The 21,660-nt window shown below is 40.1% G+C and overlaps 2 protein-coding genes across 6 annotated transcripts in view; one reads left to right on the top strand and one right to left on the bottom strand.

Annotated features, from left to right (window-relative positions):
* Positions 1-1,581: 1,581 nt before the first annotated feature.
* The window catches only part of LOC105288127, a 56,993-nt gene continuing 36,914 nt past the window's right edge, over positions 1,582-21,660 (bottom strand). The window contains exons 1-3 of one of the 3 annotated variants that reach the window (XM_011354145.3): positions 7,065-7,386; positions 3,956-4,534; positions 1,582-3,145 (exon numbers count right to left, since the gene is read on the bottom strand). In XM_011354145.3, coding sequence (XP_011352447.1) covers positions 3,045-3,145; positions 3,956-4,534; positions 7,065-7,086 — 702 coding nt within the window. In that variant the 5' untranslated portion in view covers positions 7,087-7,386 and the 3' untranslated portion in view covers positions 1,582-3,044. Of the gene's footprint in view, positions 3,146-3,169; positions 3,390-3,955; positions 4,535-7,064; positions 7,824-21,660 lie in introns of those variants that run through there. The other 2 variants (XM_011354147.3, XM_011354146.3) reach the window with 2 other exon arrangements.
* On the top strand, positions 13,730-20,234 carry LOC105288129. Of its 3 annotated transcripts, none has more exons than XM_011354148.3 (3): positions 13,730-13,832; positions 18,728-19,054; positions 19,367-20,234. In XM_011354148.3, exons 1-3 carry the CDS (start codon positions 13,808-13,810, stop codon positions 19,465-19,467), a joined length of 453 nt encoding a protein of 150 aa, XP_011352450.1. In that variant the 5' UTR covers positions 13,730-13,807; the 3' UTR covers positions 19,468-20,234. The 3 variants fall into 3 exon arrangements, with proteins under 3 accessions (XP_011352450.1, XP_011352451.1, XP_011352452.1); XM_011354149.2 differs by lacking the exon at positions 13,730-13,832 and adding an exon at positions 16,963-17,065; XM_011354150.3 differs by lacking the exon at positions 13,730-13,832 and adding an exon at positions 17,104-17,278.

Below are 21,660 nucleotides of genomic sequence, written 5' to 3'. Positions count from 1 at the left end.
GTCAATTACGACACAGTGAGAAAATATATTAGAAATTAATTAAAACGACGCACTGTATCCCTCATCAAAAATCCTCGAAGCTATCGAATTAAAAGTTTCGACGCCCGCTTTGATTGTTTAGTGCTAATCGAGATCAAACGAAGCGTATAACGCATTACATTTCCAAACGGAGATTTTCCGGCCCTCTCACCCCTTATCGAGAGCTCGTTACGAGAGACTTGTCGGTGGAGGAGTCTCGTTTACAGAGTAAGTACCGTCTACCAGATTAGATACTCGTTAACTCTTACAGGTGATAGGAAGACGAAAAGTGTAGAGAAGAGGGTGGCCAGGCACTCAGGCTCATGAAGGAGAAGCGAACTGTTGGCGGAAGAAGGGGAGGTTCATAGCACGCGGGGACCGAGGTTACCTCAAGTGGCGAGACGGCTGGAAGTTCCTTTCATGTAAAGTAATTAACTACCGGCAACCATTGACAAACACCTTACCCTCGTTCGCGGGCCTTCTGGCCTCGAGTGTTCCGGCATCGTTTTCCTAGCACGAAATTTCCTCCCTCCTCTCCTCGTCCGTACTCTTTCCGGGGAGGAAAGTTTTGTATTTTTCATCAACCCTCTCCGGCCTTTCGTTTTTCTCGTTGCTCTGGTCGCTAACTCGTCTGGCTTTAGCCCGTGCCAGTGCGTTCCTTTTCGTCCTTGAGGCTTCTTCCGTCCTGCATTAAGCTCCTATCATCTTTGATCCTCTTCGGCTCTTGTCCAAACCACTGGCCGAGGAAAATCGACCTCGCCCTTTTGTTTTATGAGGGCCTTTTATTATCATATATTCTCGACAAGAAAACCTGTACTTCAAAGCGCCGCAAAAATTGTGTGCGCGCGTAATTTTTCGTCTTAACGTACGGGGAGATGCGTGCGGGGTCGTTTACATATTTAAGTGCCGGCCAGAACAACCTTCATTTAAATTGCAAATGCTTAAATTAATGAAAATTTCGACAAGACGTACGTCCAGCGATTTTACATAAACATGAGTACACGTTGTACTTTTCTTCGCGTATAAAAACGGGTCGTTAAAAATATAATGGAATTTAGATACCTCAAAATAGTTATTGTTCAGTGCTTAACTACACTAAAAGTCTATTTATGATCCTAATAGTTTTGCCCGCGTTGATTCTTGAGAATTTACCTTCGGCTACAAACTTTCGTATCTCTCAAGATATTTCTCTAGACTTTTCTGATCACCTACTCTCAAGAGATACAAGTCTGTATTTTTAATCAGTACACGATGAGTGCTTCCATTTACCCTTCCTTTCTTAACTTTATTGCTCAGTTACCTTCCGTTCCACCGCGACGTTGTCTATTCCTTTTACCTGGTCTTTCACTACTTCGTCATCGTCGTCCCATTGGGCCAATAAGCGTCGAAGTTTCTACGTTAAACAGATAACAAGCTTGACAAATAATTATGAACTTTGTACAACCTTGCCTGTACTATTTTAATTAGAGATTTATAAATCGAATAAGCAGAGTCAAGATACATTTTTAGAAATTTAAGTAACTTTGTCGAAAGAGAGACAGGAAAAACAAGTAATAGCAATTATTATCACAAACACACAAGACAAAGCTGAATTTTATTGTATAATATTTTGTATATTTGCTTACGAGATTTCGTTTTATCCTGAACACTTAAACACGAGAGAAAGAAGAGCGAGAAAATATTGATTGTTCCAACTTGTGATCTAGCAGAGAAAGGGATTTCATTTACAGATGAGCCGGTTTCAAGAATCATTCTTTCCTTTCATATCTTGTTTTGATGCGGCGCAGGAAAAAAGGACTTGAGCCCTACGCAAGAATCTGTGATTCTTCAATCTTAAAAATACATAAATAATCTACGGTTAAACATAGATAATTTATCTATAAAAATATAAAAATCAAATAACATATTGAATTTTTTAAATAAATTATTTTGCCATTTAATTTAAAAAATTTTTTTCCGCGGCGCATTGCTTGGAAATTAATCTGAAGAGTATGAAAGCTATTCTGCAGATGTGATGTTGAAAACTAATGTTTCCAGAATTATAATAAATCGACTAAAATGTCACATTAAGATTATAATAGGAGTCTGATGAATGCTAACAGAAGATTTATATTATTTAATTATTACCGCACGTAGCCTAATAATAAAATCAAGCAAAATCGTGGTCATTAAAATATTCTTGATATTTAATAATGACGTATTTAATAATATAATATAAAAGTTCCAAATGTAAATAAAAATACTTGTATTATTAATCATAAGACACATATTCTCTTTTGCATTCAACAAGCACTTCTCGCTTTAAAGCACTTGTATTATCCTGAATAATCCAGTATATTCTAGCATAGAAAACCGCGTTTAGTATACATAATATCAACATAAAAATGTATTTTTCATTATCTACAATAAACATAACGATATTACAGACATAAATGACACGCGATAGAATGAATGTAATCATTATGTTTTCGCAGGCTTAAATCATATTATTGTGAAATGTGTGTGAGAAATAATTTTATATGCGTAATGCTGAATTAATGACGATAACCTTTTCTAAGGCCAATGTAAAGATTATACGTACGTAATGATTATGCGATGCAAGAATATTTACAAATATGCAAAAATTTTCAAAAATTGATTCGCGTGTCTTTTTGAAATAAAAAAAGATCGAAGATTACTCGACAATTACCGCTCACATGCACTGCGCATGTGTATAAATATATTGATCTTTAGTTGAAGTAGCAATTCATAATAACTTTGTACATCAAAACTATAGACATCAAGTTTCGTTCAGTGATTGACATGATAAATCTGACTTTCTTTATTTATAATTTAAAAATGAAAAAAGAGTAAAAAATATTTCTTCGAAATAAGCAACGTAAAGTCTCAGAGTTCATCCCGCATTCCAACAGAGTATGTTACGCTAAAATCTAATCACAGATTCGTTGATGAACGAACGGCAATGACCTATCGTAAATTAGAATTTATCGATGAGCATTCCCGAAGTGATCGCCGATCTCCATGGACTATGCTCGCCACCAACTTCTCTCCATGACGAAGCGAACCATCAAGGACAGGGCCATGAGGAAGATGATTACCGCCGCTGCCACAAGAATGCCGCCGTATCCTGCCAAGTATTTTAGTATTTTAGTTATCTTGGATTCTTTGGATTCTTTATCCATAGCAACAAGGATATTTCTAGCGAACAAATTGCAACTAATGCTAATACCAGTTAAATTACCTATTAAAAAAGTCACTTTACAAATGCGTCGTCCACGTCACGCGATACCGCATAAATTGTGTTAATAAGAATCGACGATTAAGACATAGCGTGCATTCGCGGTGCACTCACGTTACGTCAAGGCTGAAACCTGCGAAGTGGATTTTGAACGTTGGTTTATGCTAAGCAACTGACGTGAATGTCATCGCAGAAGCTTATAATATTATTATTGATGACGTAACTGACTATCACTCGTTTACGATCATTCGAGCACGATCGGAAACGTATTGGGATCGGACAGAAATGATTATGTGACTGCCTGAGCAAGAGGTGGTAAAGTTAGAATGTCTATTTGTATCTCAGTGCACTAGATTAAATAATGAACCAACGATTCTTCTGTAATTTTTAGACAACGATTTTTCCAGGTCACCAGCTGATAACTTCACTTCCAGTCAAGAAAACTTTCTCTTCCGCGTAGCGCTGATGTTTAAAGCCAAGATTACATGAGTTTTAGAGTCAAGATCTCTCGATACTTTCACTGATTCCACGGAGAGGCGTAACAAAAGGTTTTAAACGCAAGATGAGGAGGCTCTTTCTTCGTATACGTTCATTATGTACGTATTTAACAACAGCAATTTTATAATAAATAATAGATCTAGTAATATGCAGACTTTATGATTGAGTTATACGAAGACCGCGAAGACTGCATCAGCTTACTTCGTGATTTCGTGTCGTCGATTTTCTCTGCGATCCCGTTGTCCGGAAATGACGTTTCCCTCAGAACAGAATTCCTGCGGCAGCCGAATTTGAAGAACTGGTAAGGCGTCGAGAAGGACGACGTGTGCTGGCCGTCGCTTCCTTCGTGATGGAAATTCATAGCTGTTGAAGTTCCTTGGAAAAATGCCGCCAGTGGTATTTCCGCTCTGCTGGGCGTCCCGTCCGTCGAACACGAGTGACTGTATGAAAAAATCCCATACGGCCAGCCAACGTGATTCGGGGGTGTGATCGCGCTGTAGGGTGGTGGATCATCGTTACACTGGTTATCGTCTGTGATGACTGAGGGCAACCTTATCACGACGCTCGGATTGTTCGAGGTTTCGCCGATCTGCGAAACGTCACCGTTTAATTCCACGGGTTTGTCTCGAGGTGTCGGTCTCGACGACGAGACGCCGCCTTGAAGGTATGTCTCGTCCGAGGACCATCGTTCTCCAGGTTGGGGTCTCACGCGTGCATCTGGCGTGTTACCGTGTGTACGAACGGATAACAGCTGCTCGGTTTCCGGGCTTGCCGGGAAATCTGCAATCAAAATGAAAACGCAATGTTGACTCGCATTTTTCTGCTTCTCGTCCTAACATGACTAATTTGACTGATGTCGACATTTTTATTGTTGTTGTTATTCAAGTTAAAGTAATTGGGTTCATACGTATATGTGAAATTAATATTGCGATTATGCTTTCTTTTGAACATTTATTTTAAATTATAAACTGATGTTTACGTACAGCGAAAACTTAATGAATACATTATATTGTGTACAAAGATCTTTCAGATTTAAAAAGTTTATTATCGCCTGAAAACTTTCAAGTAACTAGTCATAACATCTTCCCGACATACGTTAATTGTTGTTTTGATATATTATTTGATTTTATGCAATCCTACTTAGACATTCGGTTTTTTTCAATTGGTGATATCTTTGATTACATTATCGATAATCAATCATGTTCATATTGTAGGTAATCTTCGTATTAGTAACTGATCTGGTCAATCCATTACAAAAACATTACATCGCTAAACTTAGACAGACCACCACAGATAAGGTTTTTTCTCTGTGGTTATAATGCGCATGATATAATTACAGAAAAGCTAATTCTTTACACGTGCGTCGTCTACACGGCACCGTTGCGCGATACCGCATAGAATGTGTTAGTAAAGATCAACGATTAAGGCATAGTATGCATTCACAGTGCAAGGCTAAAAACCTGCGAAGTGGATTTTGAAATTCACGCTAAGCAACTTATGTGAATGCGTCGATTGTACTTAAAGTCTAATAGAATTGCAAAGAGTTCCAGACTTACAAAACTCAGAATCGCAAAAATAGTTTTGTTGATCCGCTATTCATTGTACCTCTCACACGATGAGGCGTAAAGTACAGGTTGCTCAGAAAAGATAACCGTGTATGTACGTGCCATACATGTCTCGCAAAATTGACTTCACGATTTAGAACGCGTGCCATTAATGCGGCATCGTCTTGACGAGTTTCAAGTCGCTCAAAAAGGTTTTCCCCGCATCTTTAATGCACTTTCGACATAATCACCGCAGCATATGACGCAAACAACGCTTCGGATAATCGTAACCCAGTTTTACGTCTCTGCCTTTTTTTCTTTCCTTTTTTCCTTTTTCAACCGCACGGCTTCCTCGTTTCAGACGACCAGTTCATTACGCAAACCACACCATTAAATATCGTGCGCGTTTAACCGTGTGTACCCGCATGGCCACATATCTTGCATACGCGATTAGCAAACGCCTTGAGAGTACCCTTTCATCCACGAAGGACAATTAACCGATGTAGCAGAGGCGCGATACGGTGGTCTATTCTCGGTTCTTTTCTATCTCCACGTATTTCGGTTTATTCGAAGGTGCGAGTTCCTCTGCTATTCTCTATTCCCTATTTGAAAGATTTGTTTTGCCACATATGCAAACTTCAGAAAATAAGTTTTTTTATATTACACGTTCGCCATTGGCATCGCTATTTGCTGCTGATTACGTGTGACAAACATCGAAAGAAAGCTTCATCGATCATTCCAGAGTGCTTTTACACTTATCACTGAGGACGGAGATAAATGACTCGCGTGCTCGTGCATGATTTAAAAATGACTTGTTATACTTTTTTCATCGCGGTTAATGAATTCATTAAAAACATGTTTTCAAGTTAGCGTGACCATCCGATATTCAGACACCAAAGGCGGCAAACTCCAATTTATTGATCGCTCGTGTACGTGAAATATGCTTAATCAGAACCAGTCCTTGAGAGCCCGTTATATTACCTTCGCACTGTTCAAGCGCAACAGCCGAAGAAGCACTTTCTATTACCGTTCTATACTCGTAAGTGGTAACGTGAGCCGAATTCCCGCGCCTCGCGTTACGTCAAGCGCATGTGTTTTAAAAGGAGCGTTTCGAAGAGTCGCTTTCCATTCCGCTCGGCATAATGCAATTTATTTATGACCAAATAACGTTGACCGAACGTTGATGACTACAAGACGAGGATCTATACGCACATTTGCATGTGTAACATTCATTAAAATATTTACGTAACACCCGGCATAGGTATCTTCTCAGCCAAAAATTAAGAGATCAGAGGAAATGTAACAGCTCGATCGGAAAGGTCTTTTTTCTGGAGTCCACGTTCATGTTTGTGCTATATTTGCTACGAAGGCAGGGAAGAATTTTTGGAAGAATCACGCTCTAGCGTCCGCACTGTCAAAACAAGCAAGGCTAAAAGCTTAAAACAAGACGAGAAGATGACTACTCTCGCCATTCCACATTTTATTTTACTACAGCAGCGTGTCCCGTATGTCACACCTGAGCGATAAAATTCTTTCCAAAAAATTGCGCGGTAAACAACATGTTAGCTGATTTCACCGTATCTCGCACACGATATCGCGCCGTGCCACTCAAGATTCGACCAATCGCGGAGATCACGTCGTGCGAAAACGTCGATGCGAAACGCACACGCGCGAGCTCGGCTTAACATTTTCGCGGGAAAAGATTCGAAGGTGGATTTTCGGATTTTCGCAACACCAATAAAAATCGCACAGCAAATCCCTCATACCTTCTCCAGCGTTTCTCAACATTTCTCATACCACGTGCACGACTCAAGCGACGACTGAGCGACGAGCGGAATGTTGCGCGCGTATCGCGCGAGTATCGTGATCCGACTGACGATCACACTGATGCATCTGTACGGTGTACACGCGCTATGTACACGTACGCACGCACGCACACACGCACGCACGCGTAGCCACGTGCCGATCAGGAACCGATTACGAGAGACGTGTCACGAGGAACATGACGAGGACGAACGAGCAAACTCGGTGCGCGACGCGAACGGCGCAACTGCGATCGCTAACTGCGACCGATCGCAGGCAAGCAATACGATCACCACGAGGGAGTGGACACGTGACCAGCCGTAGCAGCCGATTCCGCAAGACCATGAAGAACTCCTGGTGACCGTGGTCATTCAAGGTCGCAGGCACATTACCTCCCACGTGAAAGAAAAGGAGACTGGATGGTCGCCGGCGAAGGCAACTTCTGCTCGCCGAAACGAAATAAAAAATTCCGCCCATGTGCGAGACGCATTGGATTTAGGCATGTTCATGGTCGGCTCGTTAAGAGGCAGACGCACATATCTTTGGCGGATCTTTGGTGGCGCATCATAAAATTCCATCGTAAACGTTCAGGAGATTCGCATATCTTGCAAATCTCGTTTTTACTGCATTACTGCCTTCGTAATACTGTCAATTGAGTAATAAGTAGCTTTACCGCGATGACGTATCGATATTGTGCGATCACGATTTCGAAGTTTCGTGTGAAGCAATTAGGTATTGGTCGGTCGTAAACAACGCCACGCGATGATACTATATCAGCAGTGGTTTGCGTAAGAAATGGGTTAAGGTTGTCGACTGATTTAATGGGCGACCTTGATTCGAACAGGAGCAATTACTTACGGTGTCGCGATTCCGCATGAGCAACGGACGGCTGCAAACTCCGTCGTTTTACGGAGTTGTGCCGACAAAATGTTATGTCGCTCGGCGCGATAATTAAATGCAAATAATTGTATTCTGGAGTATGTGTTACGCGTGCAAAAAGAGGTACAAGAAGTCAAGTGCGCACGGTGAGATCTAAGATCATCAGGATTCACAACGACGTTACTTTTCTCACTACTGTTTACAGTGATTCATTAACATCGCGAGACACGCGCAAAAACTTTGAGCGCAGTACGATCAAATAATTGCATTCAAATTACTGACATTTGACATCACGCGTCGACTGGAAATGATTCGATAATCATCGCGGACAACAAATAAGCGTGAACCGTACTTCTTCTAAGAACAGGTATTGAAGCAAGTTTTTTTATTCCGAGTTATCTTTATTGTAGCAGACAGTGCGTTATTAATCCACCAGCGGACAATTTATAGCGGACGCAGCGTAGCTGCCGTTTGTAATTCCAGGAATAATCCTGTCGAACTCCTATTTTAAACAATATGTGTGAAGTGCAATTGTCTGCCGCACGTCGCCATTATATTCTTTGCACAACCAATTACGCTTAACGGATAACGCATCTCGAATAACTAATCGATCACGATCAGGCTTAACGGGAGGTCGAGAGCTCATCGATGGACGTGTTTTTAATCTTCAACATAGCATGCGTACATCTTCAACATGCATATGACTCAATTTCGGTGGTGAGGCAAACGAAATACTGCGACTGGTATTCGTATAAAAATTTATTTCGTGAATCCAGCCTCTCGCATGCGGTTCGTACGGCATGCGTAATCCTTCCACGCACGTTATGTTACATTCGCGATTACGTGTTTCGCATGTCCTACATCGTGTGAAGACGATTTCGGAGGAAGATAGAAAGAGAAAGAGAGAAGGAAAGAGTGGAATTCGCCCGTTCCCCGACCGGTCGTTTTACGGTCGTCGGAATAACTCCGTCGTGATTTCTCGCGGATTCGGGAGGAGACTCGTCTTTTCGACGCGGCGGCGATTTCTTGAGACCAGCTGCTATTCTCGTAGGTTTTATTTCTGGGGACAGCGGCGTCGTAAACCGACGGAGGAATGAGAGAGACGCATCACACTTTCGCGGTATGCCGCGATATGTGTGCGAACGATCCGACCGGTGGATCCGCCGGTCCGACGAATAATTGGATGTACCGTAACAGTTCCACCTCGCGAGGCACGAATAAATTAATTAATCAGGAGAACACGTAACTCGGACATAACGTTTACGCATGAGCAACGTGATTACGTAAGCAGCGAAGAAAGCCGCATCAGAGACAAATCAGATAACGGTGTTATAATACGGAAATTAACCACGATCACTACCACGACGAACAGATTTTTCTTAAGACTGACGAAACATCAGTCGACCTTCGTGAAGAGCCTGAGACCTCATTATTAAGCACGGGCCGTCCGACAAGCTCGGTACCGCCGGGCGGTTTAACTGCGCGGGGTGTCATTAAAATTATAATTATGAAGGTAGTCCTTAATCTCGCGGAGAGGGGAGGCAGGAAGGGTTGGTTGGCCTCCACAGCGATCTATCTCGCCTTTACTGCGGCTTGCATGGATGGCGCATGCGATGTAACGGGCACGAAGTAAAGGGAAAACGCGTACTCCGGGAGAACGTTGGTCATAAAGGTAGATTACTGCCGACATAGTAGTAGCGCACACGCTACGACTGACTTCGTCTGTCTACGTGAAACTGCACTCATGGCACATTTGTGTCCGCCCTTCTTTCCCTACGTACATATAACTGTCCGTGTGCATACGCGTGTCCTGTGTCCTGCGAGCGGCGCGAGGGACGTGCCTGTTAAAGTTTGACGCTGGTATCCCGGCTCGCATACGCGATGGACGACGCCTATATTCGGCGGACATAAACCGGAAGCGATGACGACGCGGCCTGGGACGGGAAGCTTTTATACACTCCGTAAATTAACCGATTAGTACACGAGTGGCGTAACTAAAAATAAAAGGCGCTATCGCGAATCGTCGTGATAGCTAATGCTATAATTATCGCCCGTTTTAGCTCTGACGAGCGTTCACGCTTTCGAGCGCGTAATTGCTGGACAAATGCGTGCAGGCCTTGTCGATTCGTCCAATTTAGAATATCGAGTCCCACCGAGCACAAGTTCGAAGGGAAGTCTGTTTGAAATTAAACGGGGAATGGTACGCGGCCGTTTAATGGCATCGCCGAGGCTGCCGCTTCATTAAATACCTATCGAATGAAGCCGCGAGACAAATAAATCTATATCTTCTACTGCGAAAAACATCGCTGCGGAACTCACAGACGGGTCCGTCGTCGCAGTTTTCCGACAAAATTCCTCGTCATCGATTTCCCCATTCTTCGGCTAACAACTTTGCAGCGGTACGGGTGCGGGCCAGGCGCTAACGACGCTGGCAAAACGAACGAACGAACAAACGAACGAACGAATGAACGAACGAACGAATGAACGAACGACTGTTTAGCCACAAAGGGCGAGAAACGGAAGCCCGCGCTCGCACACTCCGTGGCAATTTTGCGAAGTTGCGGCCAAGGTACACAAGTTCGATGTTCCGGGCTGCACCGGTTAGATTAGATTTAGCTTAAGAGTGGATGAACTGTCCCGCGATAAAAGCAGGTAATTCCACGACGCTCGCTAACTTCGACACGACTTGGGCGCCCGGAAAATAATCAGCCGCGGGGACGTTCGGTGTCGGTGGTGGTTGCGGGCCACCACACAGACAGACCCTCTTGTTCGAAAGAGCGATTACGCCACTGGCGACCAAGCGAGAAGGGGATCGTCTTTGTACGCCCCGTGGAAATCGTAAGAGTGGTATCGTCGCTCTCGGGGCCACCACCCAGTATTGCGCTTCACGACGCCGTCGTTCACCGCGCTGGTCCTCGTCGCCCTTTTATTTCGAGGGAAATTAACGACGACCGCCGAGTAATTGTCGGGCGTTAAGCTCCCGCGGAACGTAATTACGCGGGGACAAAGCGGCGCGCGAAGTAAATACGAAAGCGCGGCCGCGGGACGAATTTGTCGCGGCGCTTTCGAGGCGGCGAAACTTCTTCGGAACTCTGTCGCCGGCTGTTGTTCTCGTCGCGCGGCTACGGAGTTTTCCAACTGGCGAAAGAGCGTCTTTGCAACGAGCCCGACCGGACAATCGACAGTATAAGTGCTGGTCGTGTCCATGTAATTGCACGGGCGTAGCAGTAATGTCAATTCTTGAATGTGCGCGGATACCACGGTGACACGCAAAGTTGTCTTTTCTGCTGGTAAGCTCTGCTGACCGATTATCTTTTCTCGGACGGAACGCGCGTATGAGCAGAATAGATTATAAACCTGTTTAACTGCTGAAACATCAAGTTCAAGAATGTAAAGTCTCACCACAACGCGATGCAGAAAGTATTATGTTTGTTAGTTCGACATTCGACTTCTTCTGTTCTCGTTTATGCCATCGAGTTTTATTTTAATTCTCTAGAATCTTCTATATCACTTTTTAAGCCAAGTCACGCTTATTTTAAATTCACGCAAATTGTCACGCTTCCTGGTTATTCTGTTATCCTTTCTGTTATAACGAGCTATATCAATTCAAAAAATTAACTTTTTACATATGTTTTTAATTTTCATATATTTTAGCATTTCAATGTTTTTAACACTTTTAAACATCTCTACATTTTATAAAATAATGATTAAATAATACGTTTTATGAAATTAAATACATCTCCATATTCTACATAAAATATTTTATAAAATTATTATAAAAGTATGTAAAACATGAAGAATACTGGTATATAATAATAATAATAAAATAACTCGCTGAGAAAAAAATTTAATTTCAGATTGTTACTCGTGCAGGAGCAACCTCGACTTATCTCTACGTGTGTGGAATCATTGATTAGCTCCAAAATTCACGGAGATACCAGAGAGGATCAATCGTGGTTGGTTACGCCGCGAGAACGTGCTCGTTGCCGATAGCTTCCGACGTGAATTAAGCGTGCTGGTGCCGCAATTACGGCGAGAACAAAGCGCGAGGCACGCGTGGTGTGCGCGTCGAAGTAAACACGAAGATATAATGGCACGAATTTGTCGTGGACCGGCACGGAGGCTGGGCCGCTGCATCCGTTATCGGCGGCCATTGCGACGGCCGCGTGCCGATTACACATAGGGCCCGCGGCTGCAATCCAAAAGTCCATTTGTTCCCGAATAAAATCGGGAAACGCTGATGCTGCACCGGCGCGCGCATTTTGCTTGAAAAATCGTGGAACTGAAATTAGTTTACGCACCAGACACGAACCGAGAACCACAAGTGGATGGAACATAGAATACTAATTGTAAGAGAAGAAGCGGAAATTAAATGCATCAACAAATACAGGAATATTTTCTGAGACAAGATCTCAAGATTCTAATGACATCATCACTCACGATAGGTGTGCTGAAAAATATAAATATTAATTTCGTAATTCTGCGTATCATTTTGTGTTAATATTAATTAATTAATACGTTTTTTTCTTATTAACATATTCAATTTATTATAAATTGTTTTATGCTATTTTTTTAAAAAGTTCATTTACTGTCTCGAAAAAAATCTTCGATTGCTGTCATGTTTACGTAGTAGAGCCAGTTTTTGAATTTTATTAAATTAATAAATTTTATCTATAATATATAAAAAGAAAATGTTTTAATTATTTGATGCATTTATTAGTCTGAGAAGAATAATAATCTTCCCCACAGCTTGTGAATATTTATTATCTATAGTCTTACGTGAAACATTACATAATTATGTAATATTGGTTATATCAGAAAGTTGAATAATTGTAGGCTATAAAGAATTCGTTACGAAATATATTTGCATACGACTAGATATCAATATTTGTATGTGTATACGAATAGATATGGTAATCAGGATATATATTTCTTAGCATGTATAGACAAAATATCAATATGGATGGATGTGGCTTACGATCAGCAAACGACTTTCTTTTTCAAGTGCAATCGACTGCATTAATATTGTTTACCATATACATATTTGCAAGAGATATTTTATGACGTGAAAAACTGAGAATAGTGACACCTCAGTTTCTCAGAAGTATTGCGAAATGCAATGTGTAAATACAACTTCCTTTTGCGTAAGGAATGCGAGATGTGTAAGAATGGATTTCATGCCATGGGAATCTCAGAGCTGACATATTCCACATTCAATGATGAGCAAAATTTTATGGAGCTACATACAAATGATTACTATTGTTGTTATGCCAGATGCAACACATTTATATTGCATTTGGATTTACGTCATCGTTAATTTATCCGTGAACAAATATGATTGTATCAATGTTCCGTCAATGAATCGTGATGATGACATTCCATTTCGATATATTTTTAAAAGAATAGCTCCTTATTATTCACAATTATTATATTTATCTTTATTATATTATATTACACATATATTTGTTCTACAAAATTTCTCAAATTTCTCTTCCGTATGTACATGTTTCTATGACGATGCAACTCCAAAGTTTATATGGCAAAGTTTTCTTGACTTATCTCAAAAAATCATTTGTTTAATAAACTGATCCATGGGAGAATATCAATTGCACAACTCTTTGTCTGTTCATCGTGAAGTGCGAAGTGCGCGCGCGTGTGCACTATTTACGCGACCTTGATGAAACGCTCACATACTCGAGAAGACCTCGAGCGACCTCGAAGTGAGCATTTTATTTCTGCAATCGTAGAGTGACGGCCAGTGTTACACGTACCGCCTTTCCGCAATCGCGATAATTATTCTTCGTACATAGTATATTGAGGAAGACGTATGTACAAATCGATTTTAATACGTGGTTAGTGTGATCTTTTTCTATTCGATGTTCTTTATCATAAGTCAGGTCAGCGATTGGCAACCAGGATTTATGTGTTTTCAGTGACCAGTTAAATGACCTCAGTCGTATGATTATTGTGTGATGTCTTATTATTATTAAAGTTTCAGAGTACCGCGTTGTGATATAGACAAAACATGTATATATAAGTTGTCTACGTATCTACATAAGTATAATTATCTCTCGAATATTTTTTCAAATGTATTTGTTATTGAGAATTACATACACGTGGTTTGATAAATGTGATGCTTCTGCCTGGATGTTTAGATCATGAAATTCGCACTTTACTCCGCTCATTTTCTACTTAAGCTTCAATAGTATTTGAGTTTTTTTTTATAGATCAACTACAATAATCGACGGTGTAAGCAAGAGTCACTAATCGTAAGTTAGACTTGATGGCTTCCCGCGAGCAAACATGATCGTGTGAGATAAATGCGGAAGAGTTTTGATGGAATTTGCGCGGTTGCGATTGTTGATTTGCATGTACTTCGCAGTATACGTGAAACGAATAGGAAATGACGTATTTTGAAATTATGATTTAAATAATGAATTATACGGGCTTACCCAACAACTATGACTAAAAAAGTTGTGTTGTGAATAACTATCTTACGAGTTATTTTACAAATAAGAGGAGCAAAGAAATAATATAAAAGCCAAACATGCAAAATTGTAACTGGGAAATTTACAATATTATAAATAAATTAAAATAAAAGTGCAATTGAGAATTTAAGTTAAAATTTAATTAAATTTTAACAAAAATTCCATCCTTCATCTAAAGATACGTATTACATGCAATGTATAATTTTATATATAATAAAAAATGATATAAAAATTTAATTCACATTTTCTATAATATACATATAAGTTATTTTGCAATTTTTATTTAATATTTTATTCCAGCCTTTACTTGTGTATACACAATGTGTATATATGTTCAACACATCTTAAAAATTCAAATATCTTCTAAATAAAATTTGCGTCATAATTGCATTTTCAATTAAAAAATAACCAGTAGATGAGTCCTTTGGTTACTGATCGTTACAATGTTTTTGATCACGCAAGCTTCCGGCCGCATAATTCAACTTCCATCATCTCATCTAAAATTTATTACGGCCTTGATATATATTGTTTAGCAAGTTTACGTTCTTCCGGCTTTTGTTTTTTTTTTCGAAAACTCATTAATGTGCATTCGGTGGCACGACTGTAGCGAATTACCACGGATGTCAACACATTGCCATTTTGCTTCCTCGTTGACAGAAATCACCTTCACACCCGGAAATTACGTGGCGTGGATTCAGTACCTTAGCGTTCGACAGCCTGTCTGAGTACATTTTCCGGTGTCGCATATTAGACGTCGCGGAAGCGCGATACTTGACGTTTTAAGATCATATATTACCACGTTACAGGAGTTACACGTGACATTTTCCGTGTCACGTAAATTGCACTCGCGAGACGCGTTTCGGCATTTCGTGCCGATTGGTACGCAACATCGAAATCCATGGCAGAAACGTCATTATTCGAGACATTGTTAACAACAAATGACGTGAAAATGATTCGTTAATGTTGTGCCTGTCCGCACAAATCCAATATCTTGTTTCACCGTCTCCTCTGTAATTAGTTGATTAATATACCGAAGCGAGCCGCGGGCAAACATAATTCCTATGCTTACTGTCGATTCTTTCGTCACGAGAAACGATCGTGCGCATATACGTGCGGCCTCTTTTGCCGACATAGGTGGAGGTTTGATTCGAAGGCCGATGACATCATATACGCAACTTTTTGCTGTCACGGTACGAGCGTTGACGAGTGAACGACGAGTGTCACATGCGGCGCCGGGGTGACTCCCAGCGACGCAACGTTATTCGAAAGAAGGAAACAAAAAATGGAAAGAGATGGAGACGATAAAAGGACATGCGTGAGCGACGGACGGAGGGGCGATGTCGCATCGACAAGAAATATGGAGGAAGAGAAAGAGAACAAGAGAGAGAAAGAGAAAGAACAGGAAAAGAAAGGGAGACGAAGAGCGCACTCGATGAAGGCGCTACTGTGAAGCGAATGACAATCCGAATTTCCATCGTTATACGAGCGGCTCGTGCATTTTTTTTAAAGACACGCCTGGTTGGCGCCGGAACCATTGATTAAACCCCGGCGCCGACCCATTTTTCCCCCATCGTGACTTGCTCTGCCTTCGATTCTCCTGCCCCCCCCCCCCCCGCGGATTCACCCTTTCCGATTCTCTCGCGCATCGCCATGCACACGTCTCGTACGCGCGAAACTGTTTGGCAGCAGAATACGGGACGCGCGTTATTGCCGCGCCGATCGAGAATCATCGGGGATCACTTGGCTCGGACTAATCCATAAACACAGTTCTCGTTCTCGTGCAACGTCGCGGCATCCCTTGCGTATGTTCGCTTCAAAATCCGTGGGTCAACACTCGATGAAATACGAACACGACACATATCATGTACACGAGACCCACCTACCCGATACTGATAGCGATGCTTCACGCCATATGACCGGATCGGATGGCGCTCTGATGAAATGAAAATCAATTTTCTCCGTAAACGACATTAGGCGAATCACGAGATCGAATTCGCGAGACTGAACATCCGAGTTTACATTTGTTTAGCTCTAACTTGATTTTTATCATTTTTTATTTTTAATAAATTTTCCCTGAAAAGCGATATCATGTGAAAGTAACGAGATGTTTAAAAATACTAAGATATTTGCAATATGTTAATTCCTGGACTTATAAAACAGTCGCACAAATCGAATAAAAAAAAGTAACATGAGTTATCGGTTTTTTAAATTTTGAACCGAGAGTTAGATGATGAATTAGCTTCGTGGAATTTCATAGATATCTTATATAGATGTAATCAAAGAAGTATCGATCATTTATTTATATAATTGAAGAACATCTTGAAATTTTTATAAATTAATGTAATATTGCACATTAAAACGTAACTCGAATCTCTTAATCACAATTCTATATAAAACGTTTTTCACATGCGTTTGAATTTTTCCGCGTATTTCTTTCAAGAGATAAGAACAGCTCAGAGTGTCAGTGCTGATAATGGGTAACGTCAGTGTTGGTACAACTGCTCACGTTTAACAAGCAATAAAGTGATACATACGCAGCGTGTAGTAGTCAGATAAGTCAGGGACAGTCTAACAAAGCTGCACGTCACGACTAGTGTGTAAGTGTTCCTCCATTTTAAGATCGAACCTTTAGAACGCTTCGACGTATTCTCCATTAAATTAATCTAGCTCTATCTAATTTCTGTTTGAGTCTTCTTACTCGGACAACATTACTTAGTGTGACTAATCCTATGCCAATGTATTCGCATACTTTGATAAGCGATAGACAAACACATTCTCCATTTTAACCAATCCAAGCTGTCTAAATTATTGTGAGTACGATATTCATAACTTTCAAATAATATCATATTTCTGATAGATATGCGCACGATTAGATGCTCAAATGTTTATATTAAATCGTAGCCATTGTGCTGTAAATTATAATAAATTGCAAATATTTAATAATTCGATAGTGACGTAGCATTGCGCCGATATAGTTGCAGTCGATTGCAGTCACAAGTAATATTCGTTAAATAATGTATAATGCCGCGCAAAAACAAAACACCAATATTAAAAACTGATAATGTTTAAATGACGTACGATTATCTTTGGAACATTGATATGCAATCATATTGCTAATATTACTAAAACTCGACACTTGACTTTTACTCCGAGGTCGAGTGACATCGCAAGAAAACATAACTGAATTGTTTATAAGTTTTCTTGATCATTGTGACAGTTTCGCAGGTGTTACATGAGACTATATATATACATATATATATCCAACTGCACAAATTCGTGCTCGTTACTACGTCAGTGAGGTCATCTTTATAAAAAGTCCACGATATATCTGATATACAATCGCAAAGTTTTTCGTATATTATCGCAATCAGTCCGCAGAGTCACTCCTCTATCATTAAAGAATGTCTTGTATTGAGAATACAGTATTTAATTATCGCTTTTACTACGTATCTTATCATGTTACATGTGGAAATTTGTTTAACTGACATTTGAAAATCTATACATCTACGCCCGGTACAACTCCATTAATCATTATCGCGTTAACTATTTGCGTTATCGCAAACAGAAAATTTATTTTGCGAATTCTTCGTGTTATTTTTATAACAAATGATCGGCGAAGCGTATCAATTTCATTATGCGAATATACTTTCACCCGATGTCATCAATAAACAGGAAAAGATAAAAGGATTTAAGTATAGAAGTGTTTATCATGTATTTGTGGCGATAAGCTTAATATGAATCAGTCTTCATATCGCGGTATAAAGCATACGAATATTTCATCCATTTAAACTTAGCTCATTTAAACAAGTGTATTATAAGTATATTATATATAGAATATATATATTAGACGAAAATCATGATAAAGAATATTTAAGAAATTATTGTACATTTTATCTCGATACTTTCGGAAAATGGAGTTATTTTCCGAATGTATTCTGACAAAGTATAAAACATCTATTCATTTCAACTATCTTAATATTTACTCATAACGATTAATAAAGCGATAAATTGATTTAGATAAAAAGCTATATAATTTTTACTTAAAAAAGCACAGTTGTGCACATTGCAAATCCATTTATGCAAAAAAAATTAATTCTATTTATTGTGTGGCATCTATATAAAATTTATCTTCTCATCGCCATTTTTAATCATATATTTTCGGGCATTTTGTATCATTTTATCACAGCTATTGATTCAAACTGACACCTTGAAAAACTTTTATCATTATTTTCATGATAAATGATTCGTCTTTTTTTCAGGTAATACAGCGATCATGCATAAGTCAAGTATTCCTGCGGTTTACAATGCTGCGCCACCCTCGTACGCGGAGGCGATGGGGCAGCCCGTATCGACGACAAATGTACCTGGGTCTACACAATGTCAGTCGACAACGTACCCTCAAGAACACTCGTCTAGTTACCCTTCATCTGCAACAGCATATCCTTATCCGGATAATTCTTACTCGAGCATGACCGTCCAGTCATCTTACAATCCATCATATGTTACGGCGAATCAACAAAATCAATCCGTGAACACACCTTACGTCATCAATGCAACAGTAGTACAACCCGTACGACATACTTCAGGTAAATCGATTCATAATTAATAAAATTTGTGCTTTAACAAAAAGTGTATTGCAAAAAATTAGAAAAACCACGATCTTACAATTTAATTTCTACTCCATTTTTTAAACACAATCAGAGACTTATAAAATTCCAAAATGCGAAAAGTTACTAGCGTGTAACTCGTAATCGTTTTAGTATAGATACTAGTTATTTCGTTAATATTTACTGATTCTTAATATTCATAGTTAACTGAATTTGAGGATTTATTAATTGCGTGTAAAATTCGACTCAGTCGCAATATACCATAAGAAATATCTTTTTGTTATGTTTCAGTGCGCAATAACTTGAGACGTAGATTTTGGGTAACGTGTGTATTTATAATTTGGTGCATCATTATGGTATCGATATTTACCAGCATTTTTAGATTTAGATAAAGTATGAATTAGTATATAATACTTTTGATTGAACGTGAATACAGACACTTCTGTAAAAACAGATACTTATTCAGCGCATTTATTAAAATAAGCCATACGTTAAATAGTCTTTATAATATTATGGAGATGCAGTATTAAATTATTATTGATGTTGGTACACCGTATAATTAAAGAATTAACTCGTCTCTAGTAATCGTAATTAGTGTATCGACATCTCTCGTGATTTGTTTTATCAATAATTGTGAAAATTATTTTGTGGCTGCATACCAGTAATATCCTATAGTAACGAACAATCGATATTCGTGTAGTGCATTACAGTATTCATTGTAATATATATTTACTATAATATAATTTATTGTGATATTTAGTATGTAATTCTCTGTATTATATATGTAACATTCGCTGTAATATACGCACATCAGAAATGGAGTAAGTTTGCATTACGAGAATACATATGTGAATCATGTAATTGTTTCAACAAATGAGTATTCACGAGGCAATACAATTATAATAATAGTAATTGTATAAACATAATGTACATACTTAAGTGCGAGTTCATACACTGCTATACTTTTTATGCATTATATGCATAGGTTATATTAATTTATTAATTTAAAAATAGCGTATCATGAGTAATAATGAGCTAATGTATCGGACATAAATTTCACGCATCACATCGATTACTATAATGTGATATCATTTAATGTCAATAGAGGTGTGTGAGAGAGAGAGAGAGAAGCGATATTAAAAACAAATTTAAATAACTGTATACTGTAATTTATTTTGTGTCCCTCTCGTTACTGTTTATACTGTATTTAAAATTAATTGTTTCTTGCTGTTGCAACATTTATCATGTTGCCGCGAAAGAAATCTTTCAAGTTATCCCAATTCCCATCAAATCGACCCATCGAGCCCTTACACCACACTTATGTGATACCAATGACAATTTAAACGTCGCGAGAGTGACTCTTCGTTTTTTTCGCCGATCTCACTATAGTCGCCATGCGACAGCCTGCCCGTAAAACAAGTCATTACCACCCTCTCGGCCCCCCCCCCCCATGGCCGACGGAACGATAAGAATCGGCTCTTCCGCGCATCATAGTTCCTTCATTTTCCTCCATTCCGCATAAAAGGAACCCATAACGTCTATTCACGGCGACGTAACACGGTGTAAAACGACGCATCGGTGTGAGAAACGGGGGGAGAAGAGGAAGGATGGGTCATGCGGAGAGAGGCATGAGGAAGCGTTAACGGTCCTTTATCATACAAGATCGTGGCGCAACAAAATCCCCGCACGTTGCACCCTCGTATGTGTATCCCGGTGCGAACATTGAAGACGCCAACGAAGAGGAACCAGAGAGAAGGGAAGAGGAAAGGGGAGGAGAGTCGATGTGAACCCGTAGTATAAGTAACGACCATATTTCGCAGCTATAACAAAACGTCATGCACATACACACGTTAGTGAGGGTGGGTGAGTGGGTGACACGGAGGGTGAGAAGAAGGGAGGAAGAGAGGCGGAACGAGAGAGACGGAAGGCCGGCGGGTGAGCCGGTGGCGCACGATATCGCCCGCTTTTATTATTGGCGCAATAAAACCCCGGTAACTGAGTAATAATTTAAAAGTTGTGAGCGCTGTTCAGCGCGAGCACCTTCGGCGCCGCAGCCGAGCCGCGTCGAGGTGAGAGGAGAATAAGGCGGACGGTGTCCGGCGCCAATAAGCGCGACGCCGATGAAAATTTCGCGAGCGCGCCGCGTTTATCCGCGCGAGATCCGAGATCGTAACCGAGGCGTCGCTATTGTTTTACAGTCGATCATACGTCAAACATGACCATTTGAAATGATGCTCAGTGCGATACCCCGGCACGAGAGATACGCCGAGACGCGAGTAACACCGCTGTACCTTTTTACGTTGCGAATGTGTAGATAAGACGATGGCGGGGACCGGAAAGCGGAAAATTGTGTAACGTGATGACGTCGATCGTGTAACTGGTATATGTAGAGTAGAGAGAGCGCCAAGTTGATTGTATGTTTTATTCACAGCATTTAGCAGATTACGCAGCAAGTCAAGTGCTAATTTTATATAATACATCGGTGTTTGCGTAACGCGTTAGCCTTTGAGAGTCATTACTGTAACGATGAAGTGGAAGAAAATTAATGAATTCTCCTGTATCGCTGTACAAAACGTGCGGTTTCT

The sequence above is a fragment of the Ooceraea biroi genome, chromosome 1, assembly GCF_003672135.1.
Source record: "Ooceraea biroi isolate clonal line C1 chromosome 1, Obir_v5.4, whole genome shotgun sequence".
Classification (NCBI taxonomy): domain Eukaryota; kingdom Metazoa; phylum Arthropoda; class Insecta; order Hymenoptera; family Formicidae; genus Ooceraea; species Ooceraea biroi.
The sequence above is the reverse complement of the archived record's forward strand: the minus strand, read 5'-3'. Positions and strand labels throughout refer to the sequence as shown.

Excerpts from the sequence above, each read along its gene's own strand:
- LOC105288129 (XM_011354148.3), top strand. The coding sequence starts at position 13,808 with ATGTACAAATCGATTTTAATACGTG. Across the intron at positions 13,833-18,727 it reads CAAATCGATTTTAATACGTG|GTAATACAGCGATCATGCAT; the intron begins GTTAGTGTGATC and ends TCTTTTTTTCAG. Across the intron at positions 19,055-19,366 it reads ACCCGTACGACATACTTCAG|TGCGCAATAACTTGAGACGT; the intron begins GTAAATCGATTC and ends GTTATGTTTCAG.